Below are 16,525 nucleotides of genomic sequence, written 5' to 3'. Positions count from 1 at the left end.
TGACATAATTGAGCTAGAATATACATAGGCACACACAAATACTTCTGTACAATATGGGAGAGAGAAGGGGCTCAAGTGAAAATGTGGCTTTCCCCTACAAATCAACAGAGGGAAGGAGGGAAGGATCCCAGCTCCCAGCTCTGTCGGAGCTGTGGGCAATAAGGAAGCTGCATGGGATGGACTGACACGTTGGTACAGTATGTGCTTTCCATGATTAGTCATGAATCTAAAGAGTGGAGCACCTATTATCACCTATTATCTAGTATTTAGACCACTGACTGCCTGACAACTAGTTTGTCTGGGAGTGAGAAGATATGGTGAGGATGGTGGTATTTGTGTAAGAGAGGGTGTGGCAGCTTGGGTTTGCAGAGAGGCATGCCATGGTGTGGTAGCTAGAACACGTTATTGTTTTAACAGTTGAAAAGGTCTACAGTATGTTGTTTTTATTTCCTTTGCCATTTATTTCTCACCATCCAACCTTCTCTCTCTTCTCTACCCATCCCCTGTGGAGTGTTAGTGTGGGGGGAGATGATAAGTCCTAGTGTTTTTGCCTGATGGGCCCAATCTCAGAGGGCATCGGTGAGATATGCAGACCTCACCCACCAACACTCTGTCACACCACTAGGTTTGTAGTGGGGTGTAATGGCAGTGTTTGAATTGCAAAGTGGCACACAATTCAGAATTGAGGGGATTGTATGGAGCTTAACAACACTGAGGGAGTCTGTTCTTGACGGAAATGTAGACTCTTGTGTCCCAAGTCTATCAGTAGTAGTGTTGTAATTGATTTATAAGTGATTTATAAAAGCAGTTGGATGTGCTTTTAATATCAAATACCTCAAAATGTTTTGGGTTTGTTTGTCTCAAATGGAGCATAAACTTCACATCAAGTGTGTGATTGGTAATATGAGAAAGAGCATGAAGATCCATTGTTTTGGCATGTCACAGGTCAGCAGCAGAGAGCTGCTGCTGCTCATTGACACCCCACTGAAGGTCACTACAGTAGGGGCCTGTTGTTTGTAATGGAGGTGGGGACAGCAGTCTGGTCTCTGACCTCAACTCCCACTGATCTAAATATATAGACCCCTCATTACATTGCTGCTGGATTCATCTGTATGAAATCTGAGATCTTTCTACCCCTCTGCCTCCCTCTCGCTCTCTCTCCCTACCAGACACAAACACACTCATAACCAAGCATGCACAAGCTCACATAAATATGGCACAATCTTACCTCTGAATCGGTAATATCTCCACATTTATTTTAACACACCCATCCAAAACACACACGTACAGTATGTGAGTGAAAACAGACACACGTACATGCACATTCAAACTCTCTCAGGCTTTATGCATTATGCATTAATGGACACATACACCGGCAAACACACACGCTCAAACACTTCCCACACCTGCACACACTTAAGCATGAGGCGCAGGTGTGCATTCTTGACTCTCCCTTGTCAGTCTGGTGCCGACCGTCAAAATCACGGCCAGCACCACTAGACCAGAGTGATGATTGGGGAGGTGGTGTTGGTGGGGGAGGAGGGGGGCTGTTGTGTTGCCAGCGTACCATGTGTGCCAGCTCCTCGACTGACTCCTAACCCATATGGCACTTCACTCCCTAACCTCCCCCAAATCTGACTGTGGAAACATACTGCATTAGCACTTCTCCCTGCACCTGGCTGTGGCTGAAGAGACAATTATGTACATTAGCAGACAACTGCAAAATACCTCATCTCACAACAACCAATGGGGGGAGTGGTGGTGGTTGGGGGAGGGGGGGTAGTTTAGGTTAGGGTAGTTGTAGAGTGAAGACGTCACCCAATGACGTCACATATTGTTCTCATGTAATGCTGCCATTTTGCAACTCTTTCTGATGAGCAGGTGAATCAAGGTGAAAGTTGACTTGTGGGTTTTGGCTCAATTAATGACACTACTTTAATCGTGTTTCCTGTTTGTTACTACCTCATTGAGTTAGTCTGTTGAAATAGAATCGGTTTTGTTTTTCTAGCCTAGGGTGTGATGGATGCAGCCGTGAGTTGGAACCTGATAACTCTGATCCTCGCTAAGATTACCAATCTGAAAATGATCACTTTATAATAAAAGTGTACATCGGAGTAAACAATATGTTTTGCTTACATATTTTCATCAGGAATGAGAATGATCTTCATCGGGTTAAATGGAGCATTTAATGGGTTAAACTTGGAGGGAAGGAGTTTTCCTGTCTTGGGGACGGGTGGAGGAGCATTGACGTTTGGATGCTAACAAACCCTCAAGTCCCTGTAGCTCAGTTGGTAGAGCATGGTGTTTGCAACGCCAGGGTTGTGGGTTCGATTCCCACGGGGGGCCAGCACAGGAAAAACATTTTATGAAATGTATGCATTCACTACTGTAAGTCGCTCTGGATAAGAGCGTCTGCTAAATTACTAAAATGTAAATGTAAGTCAAGCTGTAACAAAAGCGCTTGTAACCTTATTTCAAGAGCTGCAAAGAAAACACAAGGTAAAAGGAAAATTAGAAGTTAGAGAGATGGGGGATCAACAATATCAGTATCTTAGGCTGGCATGGCTGCATATCTGTTGGTCTCAGTTTCTCCTTTCTTTCTTTTTTTCCTTTTTTCTGTCTGTCTGTCTGTCTGTCTGTCTGTCTGTCTGTCTGTCTGTCTGTCTGTCTGTCTGTCTGTCTGTCTGTCTGTCTGTCTGTCTGTCTGTCTGTCTGTCTGTCTGTCTGTCTGTCTGTCTGTCTGTCTGTCTGTCTGTCTGTATCTCTATCTCGCTCTCTCTGTCTGTCTCTCTGTCACTCTGTCTGCGCTGTTTGGCCACCCGGTCCAGCGAGGAATCGCTGTCGCCCTGGGAACAAAGCACTGCAGCTCTCTCCTCAGAGCAGGAAGTTGGGCCCTGGCCAGTGGTGGAAAATCTATACGCATAATATAACATATCTTTACCTTACATGAACTCTGAGGAGGACTAGCAGCTATGAGCAAACACAGAAAGGGTGTGTGTGTGTGTGTCCTGAGATTCTTGTGAGGGTCTGCTGGCTGTGGCTATAGGCCATACTGAGAGTAGTGTGGAGAGCAGGGCAGGGCCCTTGGTAGTAGTCAAACACAAATAACTGCTGCTACTCTATGTGGAAAAGGTATCCACAGTACTCTGAACTGAATTTCACTGTTGGGGCTTTAAAAATGACTTCAAGCCAGAGTGAGCTTTTGACATGGAAACTTTTCAATTTGAGTGGAAAATGGTATAGCCCTTCAGTGATTATTTAATTTTTTTTAAATGTGCAATACTTTAAGGTTTACGTTAAGTAGGCTACAGCCAGACATTCACGTCACATAAAGTTTATTTTTGTCAAAAATACAGATTGTATGTAACAACAATGCATGAAGAAAAACAAGGTCAAGCGACATATGTCACCACCAGGTTCAATGGGGAACTTCGTGACATCACTGTTGTAGCTCAAGGAACAGTGTCCCAACTCGCACTATGTTTTCACAAAGTGGGAAAAAGCTTCTCCTTCAAACATATGCAGGAGTTTAGAACACCAGCGTTGCATTGCTCCTTGATCAGCCCTTTCCCATACTTAATAAGATGTCTGCTTGTTTGAGGTATAATTTATTTTAAAGCACTTTCTCATGTGACCACTCACGATCTGAATGGAGAAACAATGTGCTCTTGTCATGGTCTCAGTTTATAGTGCTTTGTTGAAAAGAGAATGAGGAAAAAACTACAACCCCTGTCTAAAGTGTCAAGTTTATGTCAGTCTTTTTGGCACAGGATGTCTTGAGAATAACGCTGTAAAACCCAAACACATATCATTATCGTCATCAGTTAAGTTACTTTTTGCCATCTGCAGCATATTATGGGGACTGTCAAGTCTAGACACGATGGACCATCCAATGGTGTTGAATATCTACATCAAATCCCTACACGTTTGTTTTCATTTGTCATGTCTTTTCCATTACCCAAATAAGGATAGTTCCCGACTTGGAGTTAGGACTCTTGTGGGGACCGCAATTCCCTGTATGTCCCGGTCATGCTACTAAAATGTATGATAAAGTAGGAATAGCTTAGGCGGGTGCAGATGTGTACATTATAGTGGGGTTTTAAGTTAGAGATTTATGTTCATCATCTTTAGACTAGATGGAAGAGCTCCTGACCAAAAGACATGTCTGTAGTTGATCTGTTCTGTAGGATTTGCTTGCGTTAGCTGTGTGTATGTTTGACTGTGTAACCGGGGTCAATGTGCTGCTAACAGCTTAGCTTCCTCCGCTGTCCCATACTGGGTTCGAACCAGTGATCCTCTGCTTCACAACACACGTGATCGTCACTGACAATGCTCCAAGGGGTTGAACCACTCAAAAGGTTCCAATTGAATGGCTCCTTCCGCGACATTTCAAGCTAGCCGTGGAGTGAGCTTACGGCACGTTCTTAAAGCCGTTACATTTGCATAGAACATGTTTAAGCCTGAGTGATTAAAGTATATGTTTCAATGAGCATTCAAGGGCAATGTGCATCCGTCTTTAAAATCTAAAACATTTGCAGCAGAAACTGCTCAAAGTAAAAACAATCAAGGAGAAGAGAGTCTGTGTTTGGGCAGTACAGTAGGTCGGTTAGCACTCCAAGCCGTTCTTTTAACCAATGTGATTTGTTCGATTCCCCCCCCCCCATCAATCAACACGGTGCATATTTACTGTAACTGAGCTCTATGTATATTTGAGAAAGACTCTTTATAGCCATGGCTGGTTGTATTCTCTCCTTGGAAGCGGAGTGTGATTAAAACAGACGATATAAGCGTATTGTATTTCCTAGGGGACTGGAAGGAATGTGAATGCATCATAACCATATTACTCTAGTTAGGAACTGTTTCTGTTGCCAAGTCAGTGGTTACATGGGATACCCTCCCTAACAGTGGCTCTGCACAAACAGACAGAACCCAACCCAACTCCAACCAAAAACAGCCACCAGAAAGATGTCTGCCTCCGAATCCATTTGACATTTTTTGTTGTGAGAGAGAGAAGCATGTCGCTGGTGGGACTTTGGCCGGTACAATCCCTCCACTGTTAAAACAATGCTGCAGTTGTCTTCCATAACCTAATTACTCCCTCCAGGGGGAGAAAGGCAACAGCACAAAATCCCAGAGTTAGGAGTTCTGATCTCCACTCTTAAAGAAAAGGCCTCATTCATTTCCCTCCACCACACAGACGGTCTGTTTTTCATTGGTCTAGGATTGGGTTTAGTTTGATAGTTTAATTACAAACTATCATGATATTGGAGCATAAAAGCTTTGTTTTATTTGGAGTCTGCTCCGTGATCTCTTATGATCAGCTGATATTGAGAATGAGGAGCACTTTCTGTATTACGCCTAGTAAAACTAGTTGGGGTTTTGATTGAGGTCATTTTAACATATCTGACCTCTTGCCCTCTGCCCATAATGTGTTGGAGCTGGAGATTAATCAGGATATCACTGTTATAATGCTCTTGTTGATACAGGCAGACAGATACTGTAAAGGCACACAGAACTAACATGTCTTTCAGGTGCAACTTTTCTGTACAGCAGGCTAGGGAAGAAAATAAAACATTGTTCCCTCTTTGTTTTTCATCACCTCCATCATGTACTACCACTGGAAGGTTGCTGAAACGTTATTACAGTAATTGAACACAAGGAAGTCTCTACAGGAAGAAGGGAAAGGGATGTGGGCAGTAGCGTTTACCAATAGGAAAACAGTGTTCATGTCTTTCACTCCCCAGAACATCACCCACCTCCTATTTTATTTATTTGTTTATGCGGACTCAGAAAGTCAGAGCTGTCATTGTATGACACAAGGCAAGTTTACCATTGGATAGCCTTTTTTCTCAATGTTTATTGCTAACTTAGTCTGCTTAAAGGAGTCTCTGCATTTGGTTATTTGGGGCTTTTCCTTCTATTATGTGGCACAGGCTTATAAACACAGAATAAATGAGTCATCATCTTCACATTCATTGACCAGAAGACTTTATGAGGATTTCTTTGGTTGACATTGGCATGAATACAATTCATCTGTATATTAGTTCAGCCCCACACAAATTCAGTTTAGGAACATAAGCTTTTTTGCTTAAGTTTTATTTGTTGTCAGTTGGTTCATGTAAATATAAGGGGTATGCTCTGATGCAGTGAGCGCCTACATAGTATGTCCATGTAGGCCTACTCTATGAACAGGCCACACAAGGAGACCAGACAGTGGTGTGTCTCTGTGAGTGTTTGTGTTAGCCTGAGTTGCTTTCCTGTGCTGTGTGGGGCTGTGTCCGGCGTGTGTGGACCCCGGCCCTCATTGTCGGCATCCTCAACGTTCTTCCGCTCTAGAGGGGACGGCAGCAGAGGAAGCTTAACTTTGCTGACATGAAGGAGGCTCTTCCTTCAGTCTCTCTACTGGTTGATTAACCCTCTCTGTCTACCTGTCTGTCACTGGGACTAACCATGAAGCACGTCTGGGGTTCTAATCTCATGTTTGGTTCACCACAACAACAACAATGATGACGATAGTACCATTAATACACAGTTATCATTTTGTTTCAGATATATAGACATTATGCTTGAACGTTAATCGCATTAATGCACTTTCTCGAACCTCAAAGAGAACATTATTTTATTTCTTGTTTTACATCTATGAAACAAGAAACAAACAAGTACCTGTCTTGTCTATTAAAATACCTTCCATACTTTCCCCTGGATGATGAAAGGGAATTGAGTCATTATCACGTCAATGACTGCTAGATAATGGTACCTGTGGGTTATGTGAAGCGGCTCTATTTAATATCATCACATGAATCATTTTCATCTCTTCACTCCCTCTGTCTCTCTCCTCCCTTTTAACCTCTCTCTTTCTCTCTCTCTCTCTCTCTCTCTCTCTCTCTCTCTCTCACACACACACTTTCTCTCTTTCTCTGTCTTAGCAGAGGTAGTCCTTTATCAGACCTATTGCAGACACACCTACAGGAGTGTCCATGAGCCGCACCTCTATTAAACATACCCCATTTGTGTAATTTGCCCTCAGCAGTAGTAAAACAAAGTACAGGGTGTTTTGGCCTTACTCAAGAACCGTGCAGGTGTGACTGACTGCAGATCAGCAGGCCTCATAGAGGACTCGGAAGCAAAAGTCTAATTGCTGGTTCTCAGTTTCCTCATGTGAGAGAGAATGGTAGAGAGATAGAAACATAGAGACAGAGGGGGGAGAGAAGGGCACAGACATGGAGGGTGAGACAGTGGGGGTTGTGAGTTTGGGATGGCGGCAAAGCATTTGCATAAAGGACAGGGCAGTGTGCCCGGCTGTGGAAAGGGTTGGCATCACGCCTCACCGACTGGCAGAGGGAAGACTGAAGAGAGAGAGAAAAAAATGAGAGATGGAGAAAGACAGAGGGGGGGGGGGTAAATGTAGTCAATAGTGCATCCCTTGTTCAGAAAGAGGAGGGCCCTGGCTGTTGGCAGGAGAGCTGGATAAATCTCTAGTTTGATTGTGTGCTAGATTGCCCCTTTATTTCTTTGATTGCAAAGCGTTCAACACTCTGCAAGAGTAGTGTGTTTCCATGTTTGTACATGTGTGAGTTTTTTGTGCAAGCCATGATTGTCTCCTGACATGTTTCTCAGTCTATATTTATATGTAATCAGTACATCTTGCAATTTAGAGTGGCTTATAAAATGCTAACTCTTCCTAACCCTAAAGCACATTAGTAAGCTGTATTATCCTCCATGGGTTCACAGCAGACCCTGGTCCAGACAGTTCTTCTGCCTTACCCATACCTAGCCAATGCAATGCTAAATGCTAATTTACTGCGTAGGCAAAAATATATCCTCAAGACAAATGGGCCACAAAACAGACAAGGAGACCGAGCCATTTGCTGGTGGCCTCTCCTGCCCTCCAATCAAAATACGCCCAGTCCAAAGTGGGCTCCGCCCCCACAGACAACACTCCACGGGTCTGGCTCAATCAGAGAGGACCCCAGAGTCACAATGCTGCAGCCGCACTGGCTGCACTACTGATGATGTCATAGTAGTAGAGAGTGAAAGGGACGATTATCTAGCATGGGCTTGTTATTTCTGTCCCTGGGTATGACTAGCTTGTTACCCATAAAGCCTGTAGTTACGACGGAGACTGTAATGATGCGTCATACTGTACTCTCGGGGCATATGTGTTTTTTAATTACTAGACATCCCTTTGATTTCTTATCCTGCACTGTTTGAAAGTGGAATAAAGCCCTTTAGCTTAGTTAAGTAGCAAGTTAACACATGAACGTGAGATCCCTCTTTTCATGTAGCGTTGAGATTCTGAATCAAAAGGACATGTAGTGGGTTCTTTTTAGACTGTGGGTTGTTGAGATCTCTGGGCTCAGGAATGAGTCACAATGCTCATAAAAATTAAAGTTCTCCCAACTACGTGAATTGGGCCATAGAGATAACAGACTAGGCAATGTGCTGTGAATTAAATCAGGCCCTATCAAATAAAAAAATACTTTAGATCTCTGAAAACAACATTGCTTCTTGTGACGGACATATTAATTGAGCTGCCAAGTAAATTGTCATTGGCCATATATTTTAGCCTCGTAGACCATCGTTTGACGGATTGTTACCAGGGTTTAAGGAGATGAATTGAGATTTAATTGGTGAATGGAACTGTGGACGTTATTTTCTGTGATTTCAATTCACAACGCCAGAACTGATTGCTAAACAGTCCTTCCTTTAGTGTAATCATGTCCTCCAGAGGTTCAGTGTTTCTCAATGGAGGTCGACAGACGCTGGGTAGCTGCGGCCCATCGACGGCTCTCTGAGGAGATAAACATGTTGTTTGGTGCAGAGTCAGCCAGCTTGTCACAGCACGGCGAGCCGCCAGCACCGTCACTAAAAGCAGGGCGGTGGTTTCCCTATTCAACTAAACATTCTTTCTAGACAGCGGCGTGGGGCTAGGGGTAAGAGGAGGGACAGGAGAGGAGGGGGGGAGGGCATGTGATGAGGTTCAAGTGAAAACCTCAAGTGCTACTACTGCCCCCGTCATGAAGTCAGACCTTGTGGTGACATGCCTTGTCCTCTGTACAGTAGGTGTCTCACCTGTTTTAAAGGGTCTACTCACTAGTATGACATCATTAGCCATCATCAGTATTGTTCTCTATGTAAACATACTCATGTATTGCTAAATTTGTTTAAAATATTTTCCTGCACACTCTGTCAATAATATTCCAGCGTTTCTCTGGAACACGAAACAAGTTTCAGCCTGTGTTATAACTAAAGGCAGAATAATATCAATTTGATATCTCTGTACACCATTACAAAAACAAAATGGTTTAGATCATTGGGTTCACCTGGATCTCAATGTTTTCAGAAAGGTTTCAGGTCTTGACATGGCACACCAAAACGTTTTAATGTTAATTCAGGCCGGTGCTGTTTGCTTAATGATCCTTGGCTTGATTTGTTCTTTAAAGCTCAAGATAAATCTTCTGGGAGTCTATTGGAACCATACCTCGATATCTAACACCGCTTCATGAGTACTCCAGTCAACTATGTGGTAGTGCAGTGTGATATAGATGTCAGTGGTACTGTGGAGTGGGCTGGGGAGTGGAGAGTGGTGGTAGTACTAGCCCCTGCAGCAGCGTGGCGTGGCTGTGAGGTGACGACCCTGCGTGGGGCTGGAATGTGCCGTTCGTGCCTCCCTCTGATGGCTCCCCGGCCAACCCTGGGCCTGTGAGCACGCAGCCACCACAAATTGCTTGCAGATTTTTCACACATAGTAACGCGCTGGTTTGTAAACTGAGATAATTACAACGAACGCTAGCGCTGCGCTTCAAAAGTCTTTACACATCACTTGCTTGCCCACAGAGAGAGTAAGATTGTGGGGAGGGTTTAGCTTTTTTTCCCTTTAAGTCGAATTTTCACTCTCCTTATTTTTCTGGTTTAATGGTTAACAGAATTGATTACGCTGATTACAATGGAGAGTTACGAGGCTGGCACTGTACTCTCACTGTAGCCTACACTAATCAAAATGAAAAACACTGGAGGTAAATGGGGCCCAGTAGAGCTTTATCCTATGTCCTCAATCCCGACAGAAATTCATTTTAACCCAGATGCGGTAGATGATAGTGAGGTATTGGGAGGTGAATGGATGGCACTGGTACTTACAGAGATGAATGTGTTAAAACAGAGGATTGACAGGACTTCGGAGGAGATCAACAGGAAAGTAGGGGTGTGTGTACGTGGGAGAACGTGCTGACTGACGTCAGTGTGTCAGTGTTGGCATATGCAGCCTTTGTCCCTTACTCACCTGCACCCTCAGAGCCGTGTAGAGACTGAACCCAAGGAGGGCATGCCAACGGGGGAAGGGGCAGACCAGACAAACACGCTTACCTGTGGCAGAAGCCAGGCAAGGACACACACCTACTACCCTCTGTGAATGGCAAAGCTTGTATGAATGGCAACTTGAGTGTATATGCCACTTTGTGTATATGACGTTCATGTCTGTGGATGTGTTGGTAATTTAGGGTCTATATGTTACATGTAGGTAACGGCCCTATGGGTCGTTCTGGCTCTGACAAGGCTTACTTACTACTTAGGTTACATGTACATATTTGCACATAAGTCTGTGCATATAATTTGGATGTCCCTGAAGTGATGGTGTGTTAGTACACTGGCATGCCTACGTGCCTGGGCTGGCATGGCACCCCCCTGCGGCCATGTGTCTCTCACTCACCCAGGAGCTGCTGCATGTGTCTGCCTGGCCTGGCTGACTAAGCCTCCACTGCCGCCCTCCCTACCTCTTCTACTCGGTGTGGCCCGGCAGGGTCAGGGTCTGCCAGCATCCAGGGTCAGGGACACTCAGCTGGTCAGGGGAGGACAGCAGTGTGCCACACCAGGCCCACATCTCTCTAATGAAGAGACACACTCTCAGGTTATCCAGACAGACCGTGGCATAATTGGTCTAATGAGATGAGAATGAGGCCTGTGCTGCTCAGGTATCTTTCTACCATGGTTAATGGGTTGTCTGGTTGTCTGACGGAAGACTAAGTTGTTGTTTGTATGGTCAGAAACATTTCAGATTGTTCTATTTGGCAAACACATTTCTGAGACATTTTTATGCATCATCATTGATCATAGACAATTGTATTCTGTTGTAAAACGTGTAATACTGCAATGCATCTATTATCAAAATATAGACCTATTAGCCTAATGTTGTTAATGTATTCAGTTGAATTGTACATTTTTGAAAATGATCTAGAAATGTCATATAAAAATGCATTTTGGCCAGTATTTTAAGGTCTGCCACTCCTCGTCAGACGCAATTCTCCTTGGAGAGCCTATTCATTTTAAGCAAGGCCATTGTGAAATGATTGCATAGAACACAGTAACGGAAAGTTGATGATTGCATTTTTACCACAATGTTTTATAGAGATTGCAATCGATTTCCTTTACTCTGCTATTGACCTATCCCACTGGGCAAAATCTGGTTGAATCAACGTTGTTTCTACGTAAGTTCAATAAAATAATGAATTCAATGTGATGACGTTGAATCAACGTGGAAAACTGATTGGATTTGCAAAATGTAATCAACGTAAGGGAATTTCGTATTTTTTACACCTTACTTTTATCCTATTTTTTTTTTCGTTTAATAGAGAATTCACGTACTTAACCAAATGCCATTTAAAATTAGACGTTGAACTGATGTCTGTGGCCAGTGGGATGGGCCTGCCTGAAGCACGAGACAACCGCATATCTTATCTGGCCTTGACCTTAGTCAAGTGTCCATTTATAATGTCGGATAATGAGCCCGATATTGCTATTGGAAACACAGATACACTGTATAATTTCATTGTTTGATTACCTTTATGAATTTGTATTATTCACATGTCGCTAACGCAGGATCACTGATAGGCTACCTGCCCTTTCTGATTTTAATGCAGAGTCCCTCCCTGTCGTCTACTCTGCTAATGGCCATCTCTAAAGTAGCAGAGGTGTTCATTGGGGACCTCTCCACACCACTCTCACGTTGTGAGAGAAAAACAAACGTTATGTTTCAAATTCACCTTATAGGTATCCAGCAAGTAATGACAATGACACCACTCGTCTGTTCTCAAAGTTAGAGAATAGGCTGCTGCAAACTTTTTGTGCTCACCTCTGCTCTGAGTACAGGGACTCGCACGCCCTGTGGAACAAATCACCCCCTGACATCGCTGTCCATGTTTCCCTAAAGCCAACGAATAAAACCCCTTCTGTATCCGATGCACACAAATGGCATCCAAGTAGGCCTACTAAATGTTTTAAAATAAAAATGGATGGTTGTCAAACGCGTAAATTAGCAAAGGTTTAATTTACTGTAGTTTACTCAACGTTGTGCTGCCTGCACTCATTGCCTATTCGTTTTCAAAGAACGTTTCATTGCTGTCTTGGTGTAGGTTTGCACAAAATCAGACAATACAAAAAACGTCTTAACGGCTTAAAGGATTATTTGAAACTTTTTCAATTTACACTTTTTGTTGGAGTTAATTGGAAAGAAGTGCTTAGACGAGATGTGAGTGTTTTGCTCCCTTTCTCCTAGTCTTGGATATATTGTGTTATGAACATTTACAAGAAGTTCAATGCAGATAATGATTATACAAAAGCAAATTTCACATTATGTCGCTGAACAAATTCTTTAAATGTTTATGCTAATGAAGTTTCTCTCCAGGTTCGTACAAAATTGGGTGAAAATCGGGTGTAAACCTCATTTACATTTTTATTGAAGTTCTGTTATTGTTAATATTTTGTCACCATAGATTATGCTCATTTGCACACACTGTATATAGACTTTTCTAGTGTGTTATTGATTGTATGTTTGTTTATTCCATGTGTAACTCTGTGTTGTTGTTTGTGTCGCACTGCTTTGCTTTATCTTGGCCAGGTCGCAGTTGAAAATGAGAACTTGTTCTCAACTGGCCTACCTGGTTAAATAAAGGTGAAATAAAATAAATGCTTAATTAACTCATAAAAAATTGCGGATTTGAAGATAACAACAACAAAAAAGGTTTAGATTTTAAAAAGTGATATGAGTATAAATTATATATTTTAGTTCGGCTATAAAGGAGCACATTCTGGGATTTTAAAGGTGCTTGTTGGTTTTTCGATTATTAGCCTTTATCTTTTCAATTTCCCGCTGTATGAAGTAATCAAAATCGAAAACATTTGTTGAAAACACAAGGACTCTTTTAATTATTTTACAACAAATGGTTTCATTACCTCCATATCTCCCTAAACCTAAAGGTTTTTCTCTGCCAGTGAATTTGCTGAATATGTTCATATCAACGAAAGTCGCACACTTAGCCTAGACATAGGCCTATACATTTCCTAAGCATTTATACTTATGAATTTCCTTATCAAAATCAAATCAAATCAAATGTTATTGGTCGCATAGACATATTTAGCAGATGTATTGCAAGTGTAGCGAAATGCTTGTGTTCTTAGCTCCAACAGTGCAGTATTATCTAACAATTCACAATACACACAAATCTAAAAGTAAAATTATGGAATTTTGAAATATCTAAATATTAAGAACAGCAATGTCGGAGTGGCATTGACGAGAATACAGTAGAATACAGTATATACATATGCCATGAGTAAAACAGTATGTAAACATTATTAAAGTGACCAGTAGCATACAGGTGCTGGCGTTCCTCAAAATAAGTGAAATGTACAAGTAACAAACTTTGCAACAACTTTCCGGATTAAATTTCGGAAAACTTATCCAAAGTAGGCCTACTGATGTATAAAAAAATAGACAAGAAATTGGAAAAACTGACACATATTCCTGACCTAACTAAAACATCATAGAAACTGCCAATCCATGTAGAAAGCCTATATTCTGTCTGAAATAAAACCAGGCATATGTTTTTTTTAAATGAAAAAAATGTACCCTAATTTATACAGAAGTCTAATTTATCCAATCCTGAGTTCAATGTTTCCTGATTTTACCATATAGACTTGTGTAGACCTTTTAAAATGCCAGTGAAAGAGTTAATCTGCACTTGGCAGGTCTCCTTCTGTCATCCAGACGCGAAAAGAATCGAGAAATAAAAGTCCAAAAGTGTTTCTGCATGGATGTAGTCACGTTGAACATTTTCTGTTCTGTTAATATAATACACATTGTTTTATTTGTTTAACAGAAACACTTTATTTTTGCATAAATTGCATGTTTAACTTGTATGAGGCAACAGGCAGAGTTGCCTATAACACGTGCCATGTGAGTGCAGACTATTCGCCTCTGCTAAAATATTATATTCGCACAACTTGGAACTAAAGTTTTTGAGTAGGTTAATGGGCTACATTTGGTGTGTATGCTATTGATTAACATGTTTTATGTCATGTATTTGAATAGGCCTACATATATAGGTATTTGCTCTCCCATGAAAGGGCACATATCCCAATCAATATTCTCTTGAATTAACAAATCAACACATTTCAACTGGCCTATAAGCACACTGAAGTATTTGCATACACTATTCCCAACACTTACAGGGGTAAATATAGTTTACTAATGAGTTTGGCCATTCAAGAGGTTTTCATTCGTGAATTAATCACTTTCTATACAGTCTAGGCAAGGCCTAGGCCTATACATATTTATGCAACCAATTGTATTGTAAAATTTAGTAGATTTTAGCCTGTCAGTTTGGATTTTTAGCTGCATTTATTTGTAGGTGCTTGGGTTTATTCTGCTATTATTAATTGAAACTGGATTTTACTGACGGTGACAAAGTGGCACAAATGGCTCGCTGGCGGGAATGCCAACCAGTCTTTCCAGCTCCTTCATTTCCATCGTCCTCTTGGCAGACTCCAATGATGATGTCTTCACTCTTTAAGCATTAATATTGTGAGTGCCGCGTGAGGAAAAAACAGTGGCAGCATGTTTAATTGTCTTGGCCAAAGTCTTAACTTCACTACTTTTAATGAGTTTGAAATGTTTTTCAATAGGCTAGATCATCATATTTTGAAATGTAGTCTACTGTGAATATGTTAAATCACTATAGTGGCATTTGGCCTATATCATACCATGGCCTGTCTGCTTGTTGTAACACAAGGCATCGTGGTGTTGTTACTCGTCGTGTAGGCCTGATGTTTTTCGCGGTCTTTTAGGAACAGTCACGAGCAGCAGGTCTAGGCGGGGTCAAGTCTTCGTTGGATGAGAGCGTGCATGTTTCTGCTCCCTGTCAGTCCAGACATGTTATTGAAAATGATGGCAAATAAATTAAATGAGAGACACAAAGGTAACCATTTGAGACACTGGTTGAAAATAGCGATACAAATGGCAGGGCTAGCTCAAGCAATTCAGCATGTAGCCTGAGAGGAGCCATTTAGACGTTCTTTGAGTGAGTAAATACATGTAGGCCAATCATGTAAATGAACGAAAATGTCTGTATGATAACACATTTAGCTTTTAAAAAGTACAATTATTGATATCCATAGACTGTACCTTGGCTTATTGGAGAATGTAACATGATGCCAATGTAGGCTAGCATGTGTTGCCAATGTGAAGGCAGAGGCCTAGGCCCTAAGGTTTCAAATGGTTTAAGAAATATAGCTGTTAGCAACATAACTGTTAGTGTTTTATGCATGTTAAAGGTCTATAGGTTTTATGTTTTTACTCTCACAATGCATGGATGGATTTGTCAGTTGAAACAACAAGTTATTAACATGATTTGCAACAGAGAGCTAATAGAATGTTTTACATACAGTAAAGTGTTCTGGCACCATTTGAATGAAGTTTATTCATAAAGAAATGCTAGCTACTTACTGCAAACATTGTGCTGCAATTTGACTGTCTCTATATGAGGGATGTCAAATGCTCAGCCTGCTGCACAGACTTTATGGATGCTCTAGTTTAGAGCGCCTGGTTAAATTGTGCTCAGGAGCATTTTTTTAATCTTTAAATGGTTAAACTAGTGAGAAATATAGCCTATGTGATTATTGAAAAAACCTGTGAGTTTGCATCATTTACTATCATCCTAAATTAAGATCTAGAATTATTTTACCATATCTAATTCATGTATATGACGCTACTTTCTATGATGTGGACAGTATGTATTACTACATTATACAAGCTGATGTAATGGTTTATATTGTTCCTTTCTGTCCCTTTTTAAACCTCTGAAATCGTATTTTTTTTAACATTTAGCTCAATATTAAATTACTTCACCAATCAGTGCGGATAGAGCAGCTAAGCTATTTACATGCATTGGACAGACACGAGATGTGTAGGGTGCGAGATGCAACTGAAATTGTGCAATAAGTTTCTGAGTGACAGGTGCTTTGCATATGCGATTTGTTGCAAGATGCCCGGAACATAAAATAACGTTGTTAACCGGTTCCCATGCAATAACAGTTCTGTTTTGGAACAGTATAGATCACTTTTGTTCATAGTTCTGATTCTGTTCCTCAAAACATTTAGTTATTTTCCGGTTTGCGGTTCTAGTCCCTGAACCGGTTCCAACCGCTGCGTGCAACCTCATATCCCCCTCTCGCAAAATTGATTTCAATGTGATAATCA

At 41.6% G+C, this 16,525-nt stretch overlaps 1 protein-coding gene across 19 annotated transcripts in view; it reads left to right on the top strand.

Annotated features, from left to right (window-relative positions):
* nfixb (nuclear factor I/Xb) overlaps positions 1–16,525 on the top strand; it is a 162,563-nt gene that overhangs the window by 29,706 nt on the left and 116,332 nt on the right. The window contains exon 1 of one of the 19 annotated variants that reach the window (XM_045716145.1): positions 15,216–15,245. The exons of the other annotated variants lie outside the window; for them this stretch is intronic. Within the exon in view, the coding sequence (XP_045572101.1) occupies positions 15,231–15,245 (15 nt within the window). The 5' untranslated portion in view covers positions 15,216–15,230. Of the gene's footprint in view, positions 1–15,215; positions 15,246–16,525 lie in introns of those variants that run through there. 19 annotated transcript variants of the gene reach the window in all.

This window comes from Salmo salar, chromosome ssa03 (assembly GCF_905237065.1).
Source record: "Salmo salar chromosome ssa03, Ssal_v3.1, whole genome shotgun sequence".
Taxonomy (NCBI): domain Eukaryota; kingdom Metazoa; phylum Chordata; class Actinopteri; order Salmoniformes; family Salmonidae; genus Salmo; species Salmo salar.
The sequence above is the reverse complement of the archived record's forward strand: the minus strand, read 5'-3'. Positions and strand labels throughout refer to the sequence as shown.